General features: G+C 37.0%; 3 protein-coding genes across 6 annotated transcripts; 2 read left to right on the top strand and 1 right to left on the bottom strand.

The window, feature by feature from the left end:
- Positions 1 to 1803: 1803 nt before the first annotated feature.
- Positions 1804 to 7314, bottom strand: cdk1 (cyclin-dependent kinase 1). Its single transcript, XM_027159615.2, has 8 exons — positions 7177 to 7314; positions 6448 to 6497; positions 5607 to 5763; positions 5196 to 5319; positions 4843 to 5013; positions 4592 to 4755; positions 2351 to 2492; positions 1804 to 2255 (listed from the first exon to the last, which is right to left on the bottom strand). The coding sequence occupies exons 2-8, from the start codon at positions 6482 to 6484 to the stop codon at positions 2142 to 2144; spliced, it is 909 nt and encodes a 302-aa protein (XP_027015416.1). The 5' UTR covers positions 6485 to 6497; positions 7177 to 7314; the 3' UTR covers positions 1804 to 2141.
- A 1441-nt stretch (positions 7315 to 8755) lies between these two features.
- Positions 8756 to 12216, top strand: dnal1 (dynein, axonemal, light chain 1). 3 transcript variants are annotated; one of them, XM_027160066.2, is made up of 8 exons: positions 8756 to 8877; positions 9236 to 9274; positions 9356 to 9465; positions 9561 to 9616; positions 9745 to 9800; positions 10312 to 10438; positions 10550 to 10690; positions 11031 to 12216. In XM_027160066.2, exons 1-8 carry the CDS (start codon positions 8875 to 8877, stop codon positions 11078 to 11080), a joined length of 582 nt encoding a protein of 193 aa, XP_027015867.2. In that variant the 5' UTR covers positions 8756 to 8874; the 3' UTR covers positions 11081 to 12216. The 3 variants fall into 3 exon arrangements, with proteins under 3 accessions (XP_027015867.2, XP_047677700.1, XP_027015866.1); XM_027160065.2 differs by lacking the exon at positions 8756 to 8877 and adding an exon at positions 9118 to 9137; XM_047821744.1 differs by lacking the exons at positions 8756 to 8877; positions 10550 to 10690; positions 11031 to 12216 and adding an exon at positions 8898 to 9137 and having other exon boundaries at positions 9745 to 9804.
- A 4387-nt stretch (positions 12217 to 16603) lies between these two features.
- tedc1 (tubulin epsilon and delta complex 1) lies at positions 16604 to 23245 on the top strand. 2 transcript variants are annotated; one of them, XM_027160063.2, is made up of 8 exons: positions 16604 to 17018; positions 17132 to 17225; positions 17396 to 17607; positions 18666 to 18815; positions 18896 to 18982; positions 19611 to 19697; positions 21385 to 21558; positions 22608 to 23245. In XM_027160063.2, the coding sequence occupies exons 1-8, from the start codon at positions 16872 to 16874 to the stop codon at positions 22968 to 22970; spliced, it is 1314 nt and encodes a 437-aa protein (XP_027015864.1). In that variant the 5' UTR covers positions 16604 to 16871; the 3' UTR covers positions 22971 to 23245. The 2 variants fall into 2 exon arrangements, with proteins under 2 accessions (XP_027015864.1, XP_027015865.1); XM_027160064.2 differs by having other exon boundaries at positions 16606 to 17018; positions 18672 to 18815.
- The last annotated feature ends 270 nt before the right edge of the window (positions 23246 to 23515 follow it).

Here is a 23515-nt window from a genome sequence, read left to right as displayed (position 1 = left end):
AGCGAAAATGCTTACTTCCTCCATAACCTCACCAACTTTTTAGCGCAACGGAGTGCTGCGTGTGACATCATTGTTATTGTTCGTTTGCGCATGCAGGTCAGTTTGAAACAGCAAACAGTTCACACTGGTATCTGATATAGGCCACATTTTAAAAGGTAATGTGAACAAAAAAATCAGATCTGAGCAAAATAGTATGAACGGGGTCAATGAGCAAATTCACATCCAATCTAGGCCTACACACTGCATGTTTGGTCTTATTGACATTGGAATTGACATTCACAAACACAGACAGAGAGAAAAGCACAGAGAGTTCATCTCAGTTTATCAACATGCTTAAGTATTATTTAAATTAAAGAATGCAATCTGAATTTTAGCATTAATGCTTTGGGCAATAAATGAAAAATAAAGCAGCATGAACTGTTGCTGACTGCAAGGAGTGAACGTTTGCGCATTCCATTAAATCTCACAGGTCTCCTGATCATTACAAACTAGAGGATGTGGTGAACATCTCTCTAGCTCTGCCAGAGACCAAGGTTCCCATACCGGGAGTCGAACCCAGGCAGCCTGGGTGAAAACCAGGAATCCTGACCGATAGACCATATGGGACCCTGGTTGCTGGCAAAGGCCACCTCTGGAACGGTTCCATGGCAGGTAGGGGCTGGCAATATACTGTAGCGTACTTCCCATGACAGGACTGTCTGCATTTCAGGGATTACTAGAGCTGTTACTCTGCCTGAAATGAAGTCACTAGAGACTGTTTCACACCTGTGGACTTGGTTTGTGCAAAAATAACTATTAAAAATCCATCAATAGAAGCCCATACAGTGCCAATGTGCTTCAGTCATTTTCTTCAGTCAGTGTAGGGACTGTTATCAAGGTGGAGAAAATCCTGAATAGCTCTAAATTTAAGTTGAGTTCATTACACAAATTTCAGGTGCCTGCTACTTGTAGTAAGCTTAAGATAAAAAGGAATTCCACTTTTCAGAACAAAAATGACCCAAAAGCATATACTGAAGTCAACAAAGGAATATCCTAAAAGTTGATCAGTGTTTTGGAAGCCCCACCCAAAGCCCAGACCATAATTTAAATAAAAATCTCTTGGGCAAATTGAAGAAGGCTGTGAATAAGAGATGTGCTTAGTGCAAGACTTGATGCCTTACTTTCTCCAAAAATATTTAATTGTTTTTCACTTAATCTTCATTGATTGTATAAAAGGGAGCGGAAAGCCATTTGGGATATAACTTGATCTTTGGACAATTTCTGTTACAATTTATTAAGTCATGAGATAGGGCAGAAAATGAATGAATGAACGAATAAAGTTATCAGATCTTCGCTTTACTCATTATGGAGAATAGCAGTAGCCATAGGTTCTTTTGGGGTTTTTTTTCCCTTTCACTTCAATGTGGCACCACTATTTAATTTGTAATACATTCATTAATTTCACCACACATTCTTTTTCAGTTGCTCTTTCAATATACAAGAAGAAAAAAGACTGTAGTTGGCACTGCCCAGGAGCAATGCCAGGATGGCCAAGTGAACAAACTGATAACATTTATTTACACCCCTTGTTTCATCTCTAGTTCCTTTGAATATCACAGCTGCCTTAAAAAAGTATTATCTTTTAAGTATTTTGGGGAATGGGCTGCCCATTGGATGTATAATATTAAAACAAAATTATTTACTGTCATTAGTTTTTAAATTGAGGATTGATAAGTGATGATTTTGAGGGCATAAAAGAAAATATAGTTTAGCCCCCCACAAAGTGCAATTTATTGAGGATGCATTAAATCAGGAACAAGTCTATTTTAAATCCAACATATAGAATATTTAATCAGAGACTAAGTATAGGAAAATACACACACAAAAACACAAACAAAAGCAAACGTACATTAGGAAAAAGGTTATTGCATTATCATCAGATTGTAAAGTCTGCATCAGTGCAGTAAAGAGCCCTTGGCTCAAATATAGATTTTATTTTGCATTGGGAACCATGTTTGGAATTCTGAATTTCTTGAAAAGAATGAGACCGATACAGGATTACAGTCCGTTCTGATTTTAGACACCACAGCACATAGCCCATTTTGGGCCAGATGTCACTTGTTTGTTTTGAGGTTCAGTCCTGTGTAAGTGTTGGTTACTGTTTAGCTCTTGAGGTTGCTGGCAGGTAGAGTGGTCTTATCCAAATCATCAAAATAGGGGTGAGTCATAGCCTGGCGTGCAGAAATCCTCTTCAGAGGGTCGTAGGTGAGCATTTTCTAAATGAGAGAAACAGTTTGTCACTCATTTCTAAACACTCTGGGTTTAATTTTCCTACTTTATGTAAATGAAAATCTAAATGGAAATGGCTTACCGCAAGCAGGTCAATACCATTCTTGTCAAGATTCTTAACCATGCTTCCCAAGTTGCCAGTCTTCCACTTGGGGAAAGTATTCTTATAGTCAGGTAGCGACTCTACATCTGGCCACACCTCATTGTTTGGGGTACCAAGAATCCTGATAAATCATATACACACCCAACTGGCAATGTTATATAATTAATAGCATAAATGAATGGTAAAACACAGCATGTTCAACACAAACAGACTAGGGAAACATCCTCCCATCATACAAATGGAGTTTGACAGTAATTGTATAAAAGTCTTAAAACCATCATGTTTGTTGTCAAATCATATATTTGTCTTGTCTGAATAGTGCATTATAATTGTCTGTGCACTTTGCAGCAATAGGATATGATTTCCACCCATCAACAAGAGGGATAGTTAGCACACATTACATATGCCCCTTTTCCACCAAGGCAGTTTGAGTGCTGGTTCAGAGCCTAATTTAAATTCAGTTCTTTCTTTTTCGACACCCAAACACCGGCTCTGAACCAGGAATAGTGGTTCTCAAGTAGCACCAAAACCCAAAACGTTGCAGGTCTAGAGTTAAAGGAGGGGTGCACGATGTTTGAAAGCCAATGTTGACATTTGAAATCACCTAAACACATACATACATACATAACCCAGGCAACTATTATGGCAGAACCTGCTGAGGCAGCTGGCCAAGGGGATATTTGTCAGTAAATGAACTCAATGGGTAATACAAATGTGTTTTTGTAGCACTGTGTGTTGCAACGTGAAAGGTTTAGTTCCGTTTCACACGGAAGACATTCGGTTCTCTCCAGCGCTGGAAAGCTGATCCTATATTAACATGCGGCCTACTTCTTACCTTATCTTAAGCCTTTTTTCGCTTTTCATTTTTATTCGCCATGCCCCTTTCTGCTGCATTTCTCAAACATCGTGCTCCCCACCTTTAAAAACCACTTGCGTCAGGGGCTGGGGCAGGGTTACTGTTAAGCGGCCTTCACACTGCACACGACAAACGGACACGACTGTCGCATTTCGCCCCTAGTGGCAGTCGCACGGAATGTGCAATATGATCGTGTAGACGTCAACATGGGAGAGAAGCTAATTCTCGTGACACCCGAAAATAACCACGCAACTCTTGCACTAAACGGTGATCCTCGCCGAGACTTTTTCTCTGAGTCAGGTAGTGTTTTATCCAGACTGATTTGAAATATTTTCTTTTGCGTCTCCAGTAAAGAAGAGTAAAAGCAAGAGCCTGTATTCTCCCTCCATTTATCATGGTGAATGAATTAATGAAGGAGTACAAAAAAAAACAATCAATACAACAATAAATCCAGAAAGACCATGAATAATTTGTGGAAACATTGACACATTAAAAACAATACAATAATAATAAATTATTAATAATGTATTACTTTTTTATCAATAACAATGTATTTAAAACAAAAAGATTGCTTTTGATAAAGTTTAAAAATGACTAAAGTTAATATTAATACTTTTTAATAATTCTTATCACCTCACGCACACGAACCTGATTGGACAACATTGGAATACATCACATCCGGTCGGCATATCAGATGCGGTGTAGTCGCACAAGTTCAATTTTTTTAACGGATCCGACGCTCAAAACGGATCCGAAAATTACGGATCCGCAGATGGTCGGTACCTCACGCAGCGACCTTGCGACTCTCCATAGGAAATGAATGACTTTCGGTTTATCGGCAGTCGTTTGTCGTGTGCAGTGTGAAGGCGGCTTTAGCGCTTTGATAATGTACCTTAAGTATACCAATGTTTAATACACTTTTTCTTTACCACAATATGATCAATTTTCAGCACACGTGATCGTAGGTAGCTACGTGCTAAGGCTACCTTTTTTCTGTGTTAACGATAGAATAATTTTATGTACTTTCCGTTATTCTCGATTGCAACCTCAGTTTATAAAAATTACATTGAGCTGCACGTACACAGTGACGTAAGAGATGGCTCTCTAGCCCATGGAAAGGCAAACCGGTTCTTCGAAGGCTCGCCAGTGGAACCAACTTTGAACCAGCACCCGGTTCTTTCTGTTGGAAAGGGGGCAATACTGCTCCATCATTTAAAAGTTTTTCCTTTGGTTATTTATTTATTTATTTTATTGGATTGGTTTTCATATAGATTATTTGACTTAATTTAAAATGTTCTTTCTGCCACCTCATACTGCACTCTATTCAGGATACAGCTGTCCGTCATACACTGGTGTGTGTGTACCTGAAGATGCGGAAGAGCTGGTCAATCTCGGAGTCTCCGTGGAACAATGGCTTTTTAGTGGCAAGCTCAGCAAAGATAGTGCCAATACTCCAAACATCTACTGGAGTAGAATAACGAGAAGCTCCCAGTAACACCTCTGGAGCCCTGTACCACAGAGTCACGACCTACAAAACAAAAGAACACAATTTCTGTTTATATTAACCGTTGCTATTGAGTTACGCAGAGACTGGAGAATTTGGATGGTCATATACCTCATGTGTGTAGACTCGAACAGGCACCCCAAAAGCACGGGCCAAACCAAAATCAGCCAGTTTTATCACCCCTTTGTTATCAATTAGCAGGTTCTGTGGCTTCAGATCACGATGCAGAACTCGACGACAGTGACAGAACAGAATCCCTTCCAGGATCTGATACAGGTAACTCTAAAGAACGGAGAGAGAACACAATGATGCAAGTCATGCAGATAAATTCAGCTATTTTACCAAGACCCTTCAGAGAGGAGTTTTTACTTTAATTTTGGTGCTATAGAGCAATTTTTTTTATTATAATGCTATTTCAGTTCCACATGCATACCACCAGTGATATGCATATAGTTGTAGCATACCTTGACAAGCATAGGGTCCATGTACTGGCCCGAGGGAATAGAGTCCAAGTATTTCTTCAGGTCCATTGACAGAAACTCAAACACCAAATATAGTTTAGACTCCTGCATCAACACATCCAACAGTCTGAAGAGCAAAAGAGGTGTGAGATCAGAGACAAGAGACAAACTGAAAGTTCATCATACGGCAAAACACAGCACTTGTAGAAGAACATTATCTGCATTTTTCAGTATAAATGAGCTCACAAATGCCCAGGACTGGCTAGAGTTTCTGGACAAACAGGAGAAACAAACAAATAAACTATCCCTCCCAGCCAGATTGGCAAAGATGTCTGGCCATTGATGTCTGTGGCACCATCAGATACATGCAAGCTCTTCTGTAGTAATGAATACAAAATTGGATCAAGTACACACCGTACGACATTGGGGTGCTGTAACTCTTTGAGCAGTGAGATCTCTCGTACAGCAGTGCTAGGCACACCCTCCTCCTCACTCTCCAGACGAATCTTCTTCAGAGCCACCACCTGACCTGTGGACTTGTGCCGGCCCTTATATACCACACCATACGTACCTAAGATAAGACAATATAAACAAGTCAGTTTTACTGTGCTTTTCTCATGAATTAAATGGCAAATAAATTAATACACTAAACAAATGGAACAGTGTGTGCATCACCAGCAGTTTGTTCGAACTTGCATATTAATTTTTAACTTGAACATTCTGGGTTGACTAAAGTTTAAAATCCTTTGATTGTCATGTAGCATTCTTTTCACTTTGGATTCCTAAATTAACTAACTTGATATTACCTAAAGTGAGAAGTGCAGTTGCACTTTAATCCTTTGATTTATTCAGTTCTTCTACCTCCTCATCTGTATATGCTGCTCGAGGAATTAAGTTCCCAAAGCTTCAGCTTTCTCCATCAATGCAATTAAGCTTGTCATCTTGGAGATCACTAGCTATCCAACCCAAATTTCTGCTCAGAATTAGTGCAATAGTGTCATATGCCATGTCTACTGGTGTACTGTAACTTTGAGTGTACTGCTTGCTGTCTCCACTAATTCTGTTGTTCAGAAAATAATACTTAGGAGGAAATTCAACTCTTTTGCGTGGTATTGAAGAAATGTAAAAACATCCTTCCCTGTGAAATATTAGGTGTAAATTTAAAAGATTCAAAAACTGAACTCAACCGGTAATATGTACTATACAAGAAAAATAAATGACAGGAATGGAAAAACAAACAAAAACATTCACTCACCTTCCCCAATTTTCTCTATCTTGAGATAGTCTTCCATTATCAGAAGGTCTCTGTTAAGAAAAAATATAAATAAATAAAAAATCCACCATGATTGCAATGCAAGCATGTTTTTAAACATGTATTGAAAGTAAACTAAAATATTTTTATCCATTAGCTGATTTTCTATTTATTGGAAAGTCCATATTTGTGCAGAGATGGCAGTTCACTTAGTTAACAACACAGTAACACAACACAGTAACACAACACAGTAACACAACAGTCAATAAGTGGAAAATATAATGTATAAATCACCTGCAAATACATTCTGATTGTCAGCAATATTGCTACATGTTAAAATATCCTGTAAATTTGGTCATCAGCATTCAGTAGACCTGGTTTTAACTGGTTTCAATTTTAATGGTTTAGCCTCTATCATAGCCTTTTTTCTTCGACTTCTTAACCTAACATTTCGGCTAAGGAAACTACAGTCAAATACATGAAATCATTAAGGTAGTTTTCCGTCTATGATTTAGTCAAGATGATTATCTTGATTGTTTATTTTGTACAAAATGTCTGTAATCTCACTGTAATCCCGTTGCTAATCTCACATTTCAGTTCATAAACTAGCTAGCTAGCTCGTTGTGTTGAGCTAGCAATGTGTTACCAAGTAACTGCTAACAGACAGAATGAATAATTAGCAATACTACCGTACATTTGAAGTAAAAGTCGCTTTTGATATAGGAAACTTACCAAAAGTTGATCTATTTTTGATACTGCGAAGACGTGAGAAGAGTCTGCATTGACTAGAGGATTTCCCAAGTTCAAACTGGCCGCGGTGACGGAATTCAAAACCAACCAATCACATTGCTGGGAGATTTTCAAAAGCGCCAATAAGGAGCAAGCACAGCTGCAGCGGGAGACATCTTTTAAACGCGGCATATCCGTGGGAATGTGGATGCGTGCTGCCAATTCCGCGAGTATCCCGTACAAATGATCTTACTAGGTGGATCGTTTAATACAGGTCTTCTCAAGCATCTTGCACCCACGGGACCCATTTAACTGTGAAATGAACTCGGCACATATTTATATAATAATAATAATAATAATAATAATAATAATAATAATACTTTTCTTATACCTTGATTGTATTGATACACATTTCATTACATTTGAAATACACCCGTAGTGCATATACTGCATTTCCTTTAAAAAAAAAAAAAAAAAAACTTTCCTATTTTAAGTAGCATAAATTAAGCCAGGAGTATCATAACAACGCTGTAAAACCGAGGGCATGGCAACCCAGTCATCTGCGGTTGTATACGATTAGTTGTTTCAGTTGAAAATAGTTCTGTTGCGATTGGTTGGAAGAACGTGTCTTTCATAACCTGATTGGCTGAAGCAGACACAGAGGCGTCCTTGCATTCAGTGATATAATGTACTATCAGACGTATTATTTGTCAGACGACATTCGTCAGTACAGTGAGATAACAGCTTGTTTGTCAGATTTCTCTATTTTCCCTATAATTATATAAGGAAACTGATTTTATTTACATTAGTTAGAAAATATAATATAAATAAAATAAGTATTTTCTTTACCTTTATGACCAAGTATATAGTATAAAAAAGTCCCTAGTTTGTTGGAAAGGGATTTATTGCAGGTATTATTAAGTAATTAATAAAAGTCAGTAATGTACAAATATTGGTAGAGATAATGTTATATAAATTACACATAATGTTTATATATTATTAATGAAAGCTCTTGTTTTTATATTACAAAAAACAATAATTAAAATATGTTCATTAAATGACTACCTGCTGTGCTGATTTTTAGAGTAAATAAATTAATTGTCTCATTTCAAGAGCATCATATGAAAAAGCACCAGTTTAAAGAGGTGCTACTGCCTGTGTTTTTATATTTCTTGAATAGAATAAAGGAGATTTTTAACTAACAGGCACAATTAAAGCTGGTAAACAGTGACAGAAATTACAATACTTTACAATTCAACATTAAATAGTTTATTTGGGTCAACAAAAAAAACAACAATTTGTCACTTAGCTGCTTCGTTTATTATATTGTAGATTTAATTGTAACCTCAAATTCATCAAAGATATCAATTAAATACCAAATTGTTGTCCTAAGAATAGAAATGACGTCATAACGTTTAATTATTTGACATGATTTTTTCATATACATGATTTTTATATAATTTTTCCATCAATAAATAAGCATTTATGTGTTATGTATATATTTTATTTATGTTTATATTTTGTTTATGTTTATGGGTTTGCATCGTTCTTTGTACCTTCTGGCAATTAATAATTAATACAATTACATAAACATACAACTATTCCTCGGTCATTACCCTTGTTTACATTATCGGAGCCGGAGGGCGAATTTGCGCATGCGCGTTGTATGATGACAGTTCCATAGCAACCGCTGTGGATAACATGGTGAGAGGCTAATTTATGTTTTTAACGTTTACTAAAGTGTTACGATGTTAACGAAGTTAAAAAAAATAGCTGGGGCACTACAAAACTACAAAATTAGTCAACTAAATTAATTAATCTAACGTTGTACATTCGGCAATCGGGAATTCATGTGCTTAGCTAATACAAGTTAGCTTCAGTATTCTAGCTAAGTATTTTAATGTCTAAATGATATGAAATCCCAACAATGCGAACAGGACAGAAAATGCCAGCATGCTAATCTGGTATTAAGTAGGCAAAGTGTTGACATTGTAGTTAGCAAAAAATAAATACATTTCTGGGATTTTAATACCAAATCCTCATGTTTTGTTTTTGTTTGCAGGCAAAATCAACTACTATTAAAGAGGCTTTGGCGAAGTGGGTAAGGAATAATTAATCTCTCTTTGCTGTTTTTATGTCGCTCTTATTCAGTATATATGATAAGAGGTTGGTTTTCCTCTAGGAGGAGAAGTCAGGAGAAAAAGCAGGTGATGCAAAAGAAGTGAAGCTCTATGGCCAAATCCCTCCAATTGAAAAAATGGATGCATCTCTCTCCACCCTTACTAACTGCGAGTGAGTTTACCTGTTTATTTTTATTTCTTTAGTATACACTTTTGTGTGTTTATCGCACAACTTTGGTCATGTTTGTTCTTGTGTTTGGTGTTCAGGAAACTGTCATTGTCAACCAACTGTATTGAAAAAATTGCCAACCTAAATGGATTAAGTAAGTAAATACTGCGTGCACATATGTGTAAATCTTACTTGTGAAATACAGAACATCAATCTTTTCTAAATGGAACAAAAATACAGTTTATCATCTAAAAGTAAAATGGCATTTTCTGATTCTTGTAGAGAACCTAAAGATATTATCCTTGGGTCGTAACAACATCAAGAACCTTAATGGACTAGTAAGTGAGTGTTATACACCTTAAATAATTTAGTGTGAACGAATGATCATAAGTGGCACCCAGTGGTATTTGAATATATATATTTTTATGTTTTCTTCTGTATGCACTAGTATACCTAGACAAATTCTTTGTACATGTAAACTCATGGCAATAAATGTGATTCTGATTAATGGAATAATTTGATTATATTTTAAGAAATAGAACCAAGTACAGAGTAGGAGTAAATAAGCAGTCCCACAAATGACCAGGCTGATATATAATAATTCCACAATTTATTCATCTATTTATCTTCTCTAACCACTTTATTTTGGTCAATCTGGATCTGGAGCTTTTACTGGGAACATATAGCCAGGTGGCCCATCCATCCTTACACACACATTCACACCTAGGAGTGTAGCCAATCCATCTACAAGCAAGTTTTTGGGAGGTGGGAGGCAGCATTAACTGCTGTAGCACCCATTTGTGTGAGAATGTGTGTTTAGGCATTTGTCTGTGTGGTCTTGTCTTTTAGGAGGCCATAGCAGACACTTTAGAGGAACTATGGATCTCCTTCAATCTCATAGACAAGCTTAAGGGAATCCATGTGATGAAGAAGCTCCGTGTCTTGTACATGTCCAACAACTTGGTCAAAGAGTGGGGTGAGCATGTTCTCCAGTGCATAACATAACAACATTTGGAACAGCTAGTTGTTTTTGGGAAAACAAAAAAAATAACTGGTCATCTTTTTTTGTGCTGATATTCCATGTCAGGGGAGTTTGTGAAACTGGCAGATATTTCATCACTGGTAGACCTGGTCTTTGTGGGGAATCCATTAGAAGAGAAATACTCTGCTGAGGGAACCTGGATAGATGAGGCCACGAAGAGGGTCCCTAATCTGAAGAAGCTTGATGGTAAGGAAGATGTTATATTTTTAAACTTCTACATACTTGGCTTTACACTGATACCAGCACCGCTGTATATATAAACACATATAATCATGCAGATTCACATTCATTTTATTCATATAATTAATTTATCCACATATAGAGAGATACATGTTCTTAACATTACATTAAGCAGTGAATATACTTGAGGTATATTTACAAGTTCATCACTTAGAAACATTTGAAAAAAAAAGGATTTTAAGCTCCATTAAGGCTTTTTAAAAGTGAATTGTGAATAAAGTGAATTGTAGCTTTAGTATTTATTGAAATACAATGCTGACTCTTGGAACTCTTCTGTCATTACCAGGGATTCCTGTGATTAAGCAAGAAGAAGAGGAAAAAGAGGCAGAAACTTAATATTCTTTCTCTGTGGTACAGTTTTGATGTCTTCACTACAACATGTTAGAAATTAAGTGATTTTGTAGTATTTGCAGATTTTATATTTTGACTTTGTTAATTTATACAGTTCTAACAGCTAATAAAAGTAACCTCCACAAAACCCCAGAAATCAACCCCACAACTTTGTGGCATTATGTAGCTATCTCTTGTTGTTAATGTGACTGTAACATAAACATATCATATTTATGTTGTATTGTAAATTATAGGGTGCAAAGAGTCACACTAGAGGCACAAATGAAAATGTTAATGTTTTATAACAATGAAGAAGAAATCTAACAGACAAATATACTAGATGCATTTTAAAATAATGTAAAATTCGTCTAATCTGTTTTTGTTTACAGTAATTCTGAAGGATTTTGTAATGTGATTTTTACTTGCTTTTATGACTTTTTAGACAGGTTTCTATGATATACATTTATGTGGGATTTATCAGTATATTTAAAACATCTGTTGCAATAAAAGAACATAAGTTCCTTTTTGTCACCAATATTGTGTTTACAGATGATATACAGGGAGTTGAGTTCAGTTATTTTTATATGGCCAAGAGAGTTAAAGCTTAAATAGTGAAAAAATAGCAATAACATACAAACATACATATGAAAAGAGTCATATAAAGTTATTTAATTATTTACTTCAGGGAATTTGAGTTTTGTCAGACCTTGTCTCATTTCATTTGGAGAAACAAAATATGACATACACTTAAGTTTATGTAAATCTATTATAACACATTATAATTAGGAGTTACAAACTAAACAACTATTTTTGGGGTTCTCCAACTTTTTGCAGCAAGGGACATCTGTTAACTGTAAAATTTCCAGGACCCCTTCAATTTAAATACAGAATACTTAATTGGTCATTTCATGTTAATGGTTCTATGTATGTAATCATCTTTATTTGCCTTTGCTGTTGATGCCTTCTTTCTATATGCATTGTAATACCTATAATGCCCGCTAGGTGACATTAACACTTCAGAAAACAAAGGTGTACTTTTCTTTTATCTTTAAAACAAATGTCCAATCTTTCTTCTGCAACAGGTAAATATGTTTTTGTATGTTTTGAATGTAATTCACACATTAAAACATTTTTTTATTTTGTGTCTGGTATAAATGGGCTTTTACACTACAGAAAAGTCTAGCAATATTGCCTTGGTGAAGGTGAGGTGGGATTACGCCACCTTTTTTTTGTTTTTTTTTATCATTAAGTGACGTGTTAGAGGTATTCGTCCTTTTGGCCTTCTCCAAAGCCAATGACACACCATACGACCAAATGGATAGAGTAGACAGAAAAATAAATACGAATATTTATTACTGTTAGGGGAGATTTGTTTTAGCCAGTCCACCTACTTCTATGTTTTATTTCCTAAGAATAGAAGGAGAGGAAACCAGAGAATTTACAAAACTAAACCCACACCAGGTTGCCTGTTGACATACACACATATGACTTAAATTCATTTAACCTAGCCCTTGTTATTGTTGGTCACTCATTACTTTATATGCATGGGTTATGTTTAATTACAGTATGGTACTACTCTTCTGGGAAGGCTTTCCACTAGATTTCAGGACGTAGATCTGGGGATTTGTGCTCATTTAACCACAAGAGTATTTTAGTGAGGTCTTGCATGTAGTGGACATTCCAGTTTATCCCAAAGGTGTTCAGTGTGGCTGTGGTCAGAGCTTTGTTCAGGCCACTCAAGTTCTTCCACATCAACTTGGTAAACCATGGAGTGCATTTTGTGCAGAAGAGCATTAGCATGTTGGAGCACATTTGAATTCAAGTAAAAAGAAACCATAATGCTACAGAATACAAAGAGAGCCTGTACAATTGTGCGCTACATATGGGTGTTATGGTCAGCTGCAAATGTTTGGACGTATAGTTTATCTGAACTCAAGTATTATTTGTAGATATTCAAATTCTAATTTTATTTGTCACTCAATCATTCACAGTCACACAATGCATTGTACGACTGTCCAAAAAAAAAGCCAATAGTAGAGTAAAGAACAAAATAAAGGAATAAACATAAGGTACAGGTGAATACAATATAAGGAGAAAGATATATATATATATATATATATATATATATATATATATATATATATATATATATATATATACGCACACACACACACACAGTCAAGCCCAAAATTATTCATACCCCTGGCAAATTGTGACTTAGTTACTTTTATTCAACCAGCAAGTTTTTTCTTGATTAGAATTGACTCAGGTGTCTCCCAGAAGATAATAAAACGTACAAGAGGCATCATTGTGGAAAAATTATTACTCATCTTTTATTTACATTTTAACAAAAAGTGGCATATCCAAAATTATTCATACGCTTTGCAAACTGTCAATAGAAAAGCCTTTTTTGGCTATTACAGCAATCAAACGCTTGCTATAATTGCTGACCAGCTTTTTGCATGTCTCCCCTGGTATTTTTGCCCATTCATCTTTAGCATTGAGCTCCAACTCTTTCACTTTGGAGGGTCTCTTTGCCATCACCCTGATCTTTAGCTCCCTCCACAGATTCTCAATCGGATTGAAGTCAGGACTCTGGCTGGGCCAATGAAAAACGTTAATGTTTTTGTCTGCTAACCATGTCTTCACCACTTTTGCTGTGTGCTTTGGGTCGTTGTCTTGCTGAAATATCCACTGGTGCCCAAGTTTCTCTGCAGACTGCTTGATGTTGTTCTTGAGAATTTTGATGTATTGCTCCTTGTTCATGGTGCCGTTTACTGTGATTAGGTTCCCTGGTCCACCAGCTAAAAAACACAACTCAAAACATTAGGTTTCCACCACCATGTTTGAGAGTGGGGATGGTGTTCTCCTATTTTACACCAAAAGAAAACTACATCATTGTGGCCAAAAAATTCAATTTTTTTCATCTGACCATAAAACAGAAGGCCAAGCGGGCTTTTGTGTGCCTTATCTGGAGAAACGGTGTCCTCCTTGGTCTGTGTTTGTTGAACCCAGTGGTGTGCAGTGTCTGTTGGACTGTCTGCCTTGAGATGTTGCCCAGATTCATCAGGATGGCCTTGTTATTGATCCTTGGATTCTTTTTTATCCCTCTCACTTTTTTTTTCAATTTTGGCTTCCGACGAGGTCCTCTGAGATTCTTCACAGTGCAGAATGTCTTGAATTTTTTAATAATACTTTGCACTGTAGCCACGGGAACTTTAAAACATTTAGATAAGGTCTTATAGCCATTTCCTGACTTGTGAGCAGCCACAACGCGCAGTTGCAGGTCCTCAGTGAGCTTCTTTGTCTTAGCCATGACTGTTCAATTCAATTCAATTCAAGTTTATTTGTATAGCGCTTTTTACAATAGACATTGTCTCAAAGCAGCTTTACAGAACATAAACATAGAGCAGAAGTTAAACACAATTAATGATAAAGGAAATAACGAATAATAAAAGAAAAAGAATTGACAGAATAAAAAATTCTAGATTATTATTAGATATAAATAGTTCACAATCTGTATGTATTTATCCCCCTATGAGCAAGTCTGAGGTGACTCAGGCAGCAGAGGCAAGGAAAAACTCCCTTAAATTAATTCCTTAAAAACTCCCTTAAAAAGGAAGAAACCTTGAGAGGAACCGGACTCAAAGGGGACCCATCCTCATATGGGTGACACTGGGGGTGTGATTGTAATATACAGTCAGATAAATGTTGTATTGGTGTAAGGATCATGGACTTCGGATCTCCTTAGTATCACAGAGTCTAACTGGATATGTCTCAGGATTCTTAGAGTCGGCCTCGGCTCAGTGGACGTCCAAAGGCTACGTCCCACAGAGGACGTTGGGAGCTGGTACAATGTCTGGATGCCTCGGGATGGGTACAAAGAGAGAAGCAGTGGATAGGGATTAACATATCTGCTGTTCATAAAAATGTGCAGGTCTGATGTACTGGTGCATGATACTATAGGATGTATTATGTGTATGCCTGACTAAAGAGATGAGTTTTTAATCTACATTTAAACTGTGAAAGTGTGTCAGAGCCCCGAACACTATCAGGAAGACTATTCCAAAGTTTGGGAGCTAAATAAGAAAACGCTCTACCACCTTTAGTAGACTTAGATATTCTGGGAACTACCAGAAGTCCTAGGTTTTGTGATCTCAGAGAGCGTGAAGGATTGTAACGTGTTAGAAGACTAGTTAGATACATGGGAGCTAAACCATTAAGAGCCTTGTACGTAAGTAGCAGCAGTTTGTAATCAATTCTAAACTTAACAGGTAGCCAGCGTAGAGATGATAAAATTGGGGTTATATGGTCCTACTTTCTTGTCCTAGTGAGAACTCTGGCAGCTGTATTTTGGACTAACTGTAACCTATTTATTAAAGATGCAGGACAACCACCTAGTAATGCATTTGAATAGTCCAGTATAGAGGTCATGAATGCATGAACTAGCTTCTCAGCATCAGGTACAGACAGGATGTTTCTCAGCTTGGCAATATTTCTAAGGTGGAAGAAGGCTGTTTTGGTAGTATGGGCGATATGATTTTTAAAAGACAAGTTGCTGTCTAATATAACACCGAGGTCTTTCACTGTCGAACTACTAGTAACAGTACATCCCTCTAAATGGAAGTTAAGTTGTGAGATTTTCTGTGCACTGGTTTTTGGACCTATAAGTAGTATTCCTGTCTTATCAGAGTTTAACAACAGAAAATTGCAGCTCATCCAGTCTTTTATCTCTCTAAGGCATTTAGTTAGTTTGGACACTGTGGCTATTTCATCTGGTTTTGATGAGATATATAACTGTGTGTCGTCAGCATAACAATGGAAACTAATTCCATGTCTTCTAATAATGTTCCCTAATGGAAGCATGTATATCGAGAAAAGCAGAGGTCCTAGAACTGATCCTTGAGGATACCCCATAATTAACTGGTAATAAACTGGAGGATTCACCATTTAATTCTACAAAATGGTTTCGGTCTGACAGGTAAGATCTAAACCAACTTAAAGCCTGTCCATGAATACCTGTGTAATTTTGTAAGTGATCTAAAAGAATGTTGTGGTCTATAGTGTCTAATGCAGCACTAAGGTCAAATAGAACTAATAAGGACATACAGTCTTGGTCCGAAGCTAAGTCATGTGTAACTTTAAATGTGCAGTTTCTGTGCTATGATGGGGCCTGAAACCTGACTGAAACTCTTCAAGGATGTTGCTCTCCTGTAAGAAGGAGCTCAGTTGAACAGACACAACCTTTTCAAGTATTTTAGACATATACGGAAGGTGTGAGATAGGTCTGTAATTTGATAGTTCATTTGGGTCTAAGTTAGGTTTTTTGATGAGTGGCCTAATAACTGCCAACTTAAAAGACTTCGGGACGTAACCTAAAGATAACGAGTGTCCACAAACCAACAGAAGAGAGCGTCTGTTTTTCACCTGTTTCAGCTGTTCCCAATGAATCAGGGTAATTAGGATGCTTTAGAACAGCTTGGACTGTTTGGAATGGTATAGATCTTTTTATGGTATAGATCGCGCTTGACTGTGTGTGTGTGTACAACTTGTTTTTGTGACTGAGATTATTACATTTGTTGTACACATACTTAATTTGTGGATTTAACAGGTCTTTTGAATCAGCTTCCAAAACAGTCACGTGGCTGTATGCTGAAGCGACGACTCTGACGTCATTCATCACGTGTTCTGGCAGAACGAATCAAAGTCGGAAATAGTGTTTGTGCAGTTTTTTTTTTTTTTTACAATACCTTCTGAAGCTTGACTATCAACTCAGAAAAAAGACTTTTATTATAAAATGCCTAAGAAGAAAGAGGAGTGTAAACAGAACGTAAAAGCCAAAGAAGTGATCAGGACGCTTTGTGAGTTCCTTTCAGTACTGAACGTTGAGTCAGTACCGACTCCTGAAGTGTTCAGAAGAGCCAAATTCAACAAGACACATGCGGTCAGTGAGTCGTTTCTAAGGGCGACACTTACTTCACACAACACACATAACCCGAAGTCCTTCATTAAAACGCAAATGTACGATAAAATATTTACATATATTTTCTATTCCAGGCCCAAGAGTTGTGGTGTTTGCTCATCAGTGTCCTTAAGAAGGTCTTCGAACCAGACTGCGCATGCGCAGAATTAACCGAAGACTCTACTACTGGTACTGAGAGTTTGTCCAAGATATTGTACTGATCAAATTTCCAAGTGTTCATCTAATGTAGCTGCCATAAACCCGTGTGTGTGGGGGTTTTTTTTTTGTGTTTGTGTGTGCATCTGTCTGTGTTTTTTGTGTGTGTGTGTTTCCCATTGTGAATTTAATAATACTTACAGATACCCAGTTACTCTTTGTAAAAAGTGCCCTCTGGCATAGTGGTTACGGGGGCTGGTGGGTTGTCCAACCACATCCCTGTGAAAGCAGAGAGAGGATCGGAAGCAGGGATCTGCTGCTAGCCTTCAGCTGGCTTATTGCATCAGGAAACCTGTTTGAGGCTCTAATGCGAGAGAGACTCCTGCAGTTAGATGTCCTCTCCTCTGCAGCAGGGGTGAGTCTCTTGAAGTATATGGCAAGACATGAGTTTCCAGCACGTTCCTCCAGTCTATGAGAGACAATGACTATACATACGTTGAAAATCCAGGGCTGCAACCAAACCACACATAATGTAGACAACATTATAGACACCACAGGTGTATTGACAGACTTCTTACAACAGTAGTATGCAGGTTGGGATGCAGCTCATTCTGGAAGATGCTGGAATTATTTAGATTTCTATATATTATAGAAATGAGTATGAAATTATTATCGGTATGACCATCAAGGTTTCTGAGTGTTAGGTGAATAAGCAAAACCCTATGCTATTTCGCTAGAACAGGGCTTAGTGCCTGTTTGAGCTCAAAGACAGATGAAGGGGAAGACATGTCTCTGTGATGATGCATTAACCTCTAAATCTAATCTAAGTCATGACAGAAATTTCATCAAATCTTATCTTCTTAATAACTTTAGACAAGAGTGTAGTGGTTATTTCTAACAGCTTACGATAACATGTTACTACAAGAAATTCAACAAAATCAGCACAGATAAAAAAATCTTTAAACCCTTGAACAGGTAAAGTGCAACGAGACTATAGTTATTTTTAAGGCTTTTTTAACATGCATGCATGCACTAGCAAAAGCCTTAAACACCTCACAGTGGTCAGAGCCACATGGAAACCTTCGAACAGTGCACGTAAAATTAGCAACAGCAAAACTGTTGTGGTTTGAAGAACCAACTCTGCTGCTACAAGTTAAAAAGTTTACAATTAAAAAGTTAGATTGCCAATGTTAACCCACAACACACAGACAAAATAGGATTTCCTTATAAGACATCTTAACCTACAGCTAGGGTTTATTTACAACATTAGACCATAGTGTTAAATCAGTGGGCTTGTAATTGGCTTGTACATATTTCAGTTTTGCTTTACTTTGATTTGTCTTCACGTTATCTGCAAAAGATGGGCGTGTTCTTAACATACATCCAGAGCATATGTCTCATTATACCAACACTGTGTGTGTGTGTGTGTGTGTGTGTGTGTGTGTGTGTGTGTGTGTGTGTGTGTGCGTGTAAAATCAGGGTCCACCTGAAAAACTGGAACTGGACTTAAATGGATGTGGAGAAAAAGATGTCAGGAGGTTGCAGTGGCAGTATGGGAAACTGAAGCTGCAGTGGCGGAGTCTTTTTATAGCTCAGCAAGAGCAGACCAAGCTTACTGACAAGGCAAGTGACGAGTCATGCTTAATGAACCTTATATTTTGGCTGAAATGGTAACTAAAATGATTTGTTGTTTGTTTCTCAAGGTCTGCTATCACACAAGCTTAACACCCATCTGTTACCCCAGCACTGCCTATGTTCCTAATATAACTGGATCAACTGCACTTGAAAAGGTGACCTATGACGGTTTATACTGCCAACAGCATTATCTGCCAGTGCTCAGGAACAACCTTGTCAGTTTGTATGATTTGCAAGATAGGATTACTGTGGTAATTATATATACACTGTTCAGCCATATGGAGATTTATTCTTTTTTGGGTGACTTTTGGTTGCATACCAGGAACTGCCCATCATTTTTGGATATGCGCAGACCTGTCATCTAGCCATCACAGATTAGCCCTAGTCAAAGTCACAGAGATCCTTTTGCTTGATCATTTTTCATGCCTCCAAAAGACAACTTTTACAACCGACTGTTCACATGCTAATATATCCCACCCCTTGACAGTTTTTGTTTGAACAAGATAATCAGTGCTATTCACTTTTTTAATGTTACAACATTATGGCTAATCAGTGTATATCTCGTCTATAGCACTTTAGAAGGCTGAAGATTTTTCCAAGAAAATGTTCCATGTTTTTTGTTTGTTTGTTTGTTTTTTAAATTAATTATTTATTATTATTTTTGAAGACACTCATTCCAGTGACCTCACTGCATGTCGATTGTTTATATGCAAATTGAATATAAGCTACAGCACATTTAATGTTTAATGTCACATTTGAATGTTTTCATGTATTGTGTTTTAGGACCTAGAGCGCATACAGACCCTGAATGGAATACTTGAAGCATATTTAGAATGGAAGACTGTGGAGCCACTGTTCTGGTGCTGGATGGTACGCAGGTCTCTACGTTAAGTCTGTATTGACAGCATGTAAACTGTACTCCAGAATTATTTCAACGTTTGAGGAAAATGCAAAAAGTATGAAAGAAGTGACTAAATGAATGGAGTAAGCGATATTAGAATTCAAACACACATAGACATTATATAGATGTATAAAGAGGAGAGAGAAATATTTATTGCAAAACAAACATTGGCTCATCATTTTGCTTATGACCAAGTCTCAGCAAGCTCTCACCAGATTTTGGGCCTAGATATCTTGGTGCTTAGCAGAATGATGTCCTCAGTTTTCAAAAGTTTCCCTGCTCACCAGCTGCTAAATGGCTTCAAACCATCACTATTTCACCACCAAATGTTACAGTAGGTTCCGGTACACCTGTTGCGGTGCTGCACTTACTGCTGTGCCACTGCCATGTTATGCACAAATTCTGGTCAGATGTGTTCAGTCATAAATAACAATACTAATATTATACTACTATATTAAACTAACAGAGTACCTTTATGGTAAGTGTACCGGATTTAACAACCACTAAGTGTAGCTGTATGATGCTCTTGTATCCCTTTCATAACCCAAACTTCTAACTCGGTTATAAATTATTATTATGTTTACTAAAGAGGAATGGATTTGTAATGGGTAGTTCATAGTTTACAGTCTTTGCATATTCAATTAGATTAATCTCAAACATTGCAGTATATTATTAAAGTAGAACAAGGTTTTTAGCTCTGAGCCATTGGCACTTTTCAAACCCCCCCACTAACTCTGCCTTGCTAAGGTGCTTTGAAGGCTTTGCTTGAGCTGGCATCCATCTCACATCCATATTGCACTGAAGTAATTTAGAAGCTTCCTGCTAAGAGCTGTGGTTTCAGAGCGCTTGGCAGGAATCACTAATTTTGCCTTTGAGTTTGTAGATTAAATTAAAAAAACAAAAAAAACAAAGAGAAGCAGCGTGACAGTGTTGAGATATTATACATGAGTGGGAGAGATTTTAAGTTTTCCGAGGTAGCAACGAGGAAGACGGTTCTCTTTATGTCTCTCTTCAGGTGGCAGTTGCTGGTTTATAGTTTCTTTTCAGTTGAAGAGTTTGAGACATGTTCAGTTCAAGTTCATTATAAAAGGCAGAGTTTATGTACTAGTACTGGGACTGTGCTGAAAGACCTTTTGATATTATATTGAGTACACCCCAGTTTATACTCTCAATGTAGTCTCGGAGCATCAGTTATGATTCTTCCTTCCACACTTTATGCTCAGTGAATGAAGAATGGAGAGTTAATTCATTTATAGGACTACATTTGAAGCCCAATTTGGAACAGAAGACACTTCTAATATAAATAGAAAAAAATCTGTGAATAATTGCTTAAACGACAATCAAAACCTAGCCAAGTATGTTTGCTTTTTGTAGCCATGTTGCTAATTACCTGAAAAGATTAATAGAGACTCCAACTGTAGTTAGAGTGTGTTAAGGTTCAGTTGAAGATATTGTGAATAAAAGAAGTGGAATAAGTACAGGACAGTTTTTAGATTTAAGCCATGGGTACAAGTCAATAGAACATTACTGTTGTTTTACTAAACCTTTGGTGCTTCTTTAGGTTGTCCATTTCTGGTATGATTCCAGCCAGCACTTCTAAATGAAGCCAGCTACTCAAACAAAACCAATTTGCACTTTGTATGTATCCCTGTACAGGACAGTGTGATTGATGGCTACCTCTCAGATGGGCATCAAGAAGGACCTGTAGGTGCTCAACTAACAGACCAGGTTGTCACTCAGAGCTGTTCCTATGGTGACAAGGCGAACGGATCTGTGAGACGTCTAGACAAGATGTTGCTGAGGCTACAGACTAAGCACCAGGATAGACTAGTAATAACCACACACTAAGGCACAAACATATCTAATGATGATGATAAACCATACAAATAACACTGAACTAAAGCTTGCCAAGTGAATTGTTCCAAAAAAAAAAAAAACATTTCGGTTAATGTTGAGGGTTTCAATAAATTGTTCAACACTATAATATGATATAATATATACTATATGATTAACATTTAACATAATTATCATTTATTGTTCAACCCCAAAATAATTAACCGCAATGAAGTCATTCACTACACATAGGCAATTTTTTAGGTTTACTGACAGTGAAGCTGAATTAAATGTGAAGAGAAAATACCAAATCAGATGGTTTTTCACTTTTTACATTAGCAGCTAATAAATACTATCGCTAAGCTATTGCAGTCTAAAGCCTGCCTGGATGAGCATAGAAACTTGGCACAGATTTGGCAGTATTGCACTCTAGTCCTAATAACAGTTTTTTTTTTCTGTCTAGGTTTCTTTGAAAATGACAATGTGACCTCTCAGTCAGCATTTCTTTATTCATCTGATAATAGCTGTAGCGCTAGAAACCTGGTCTACAGCACATTTGTGATGTCTGAAAAATTGACTGTCGTTTTGCCAGTTACCTAATGCAAGCTTTTATACAACCTACTCCACAGACATGTTAATTAGTGCCTCCTACTTTTAAAAACTCAAAAAATGCCTTGAGCAGGTTACAATATGACCTTAAAATCAGAACAATGAGATATGTAAACTTGTCTTCAGTGTTATTCCTGATAATGGAGGAGGAATAGTGCTGTTAATTTGTGATCTTTAAAGAAATGTCACCTCATGATTAATACAAAGTTTTATTGCAGGAATAAATCCATTAAGAACTTAAGTTGGTCTGCGGTTAACAGAGATAAAAGTACTTTGAGACACCTTTATCTATTACACAGGTTTAGCATGGGAAATAGAGAAATCTGTACAACTTTTGTAGATGGATCCTAGCCTATTTTTGAATCTAGCTTATAAATTTAATTCATTGGAATTCTAGTGTTAACATTGCTTATTTATTTCCTGTCCGGTTTCTCTAGCACAGATGCACAGACACGACACGACTTAGCCACAAGCAGAAAGAAGAGGTGGAGAGGAGAGTGGCTTCCCGACTGCAGGACTTTTCTCTAGTTAATACTCTGACAGCCATAGACAAAGGCTTTATGCCATACTTCCATGAGCCACAGGCCTCCAGGTCAACAGGCAAACCCCACAGAGGTGAATCAGGCAAAGCCCAGACTTCAGGAATGCTCCAGGCATCATCAGTGCTGAAGGAGTTAAGGCATAGAAAGGCAATACTAGAGTGGGAGATGGAGCTGCTAAGACAAAGCAAGCGAGAGGAAATGCAGTCAAAGGCTAACAGACTAGATGGACTGGTGTTTATTCTGCCTCTCAAGAGATGACACACACACATGCTACAAAAACGCTTCAGGTTCCTTATATAACTAAAAACTTTCCATACACTACTCTTCAGGTGAAAGTTGATTTTTGTTATGAAACTAAATAGCTCTGTACAATAGTTATGCACTCCCTGTACAATATCTATGTTCCTTTTCAGTCCTTTTGATCTCAAATTATCATTCTTTCTTTATGCATTTAATGCAGTTGGTTGCATTAAAAAAGAAAAAACAGAAATGACACAAATAATACAGATAAGCAGATCTGATGCACCAATGAATTTCTGTGTGTTTGTTAATTTTTTTTCATGAAATGTATATGCGATGGCCTCGGAAAACCCAAAGGATGTCAAAAATCAGAACAATTTGGGTTTTGATTAAAATTTAAATGACCTTTTATCGGCAATACATTATTAATATAATATCAAGAAAATACAAGTCAATTTTTTTTTTTTTTTACCAAAATGATGTGGAAATGTTTTATTGGAGTTGTAAGTTTTCATGTGGAACTGTGTCTGCATAAGCTCTGATACGAGCCATAGCCTCGGGAT

This window comes from Tachysurus fulvidraco, chromosome 12 (assembly GCF_022655615.1).
Source record: "Tachysurus fulvidraco isolate hzauxx_2018 chromosome 12, HZAU_PFXX_2.0, whole genome shotgun sequence".
NCBI lineage: Eukaryota > Metazoa > Chordata > Actinopteri > Siluriformes > Bagridae > Tachysurus > Tachysurus fulvidraco.
Note: the sequence above shows the minus strand (reverse complement) of the source record. Positions and strands in the feature narration are given on the sequence as shown.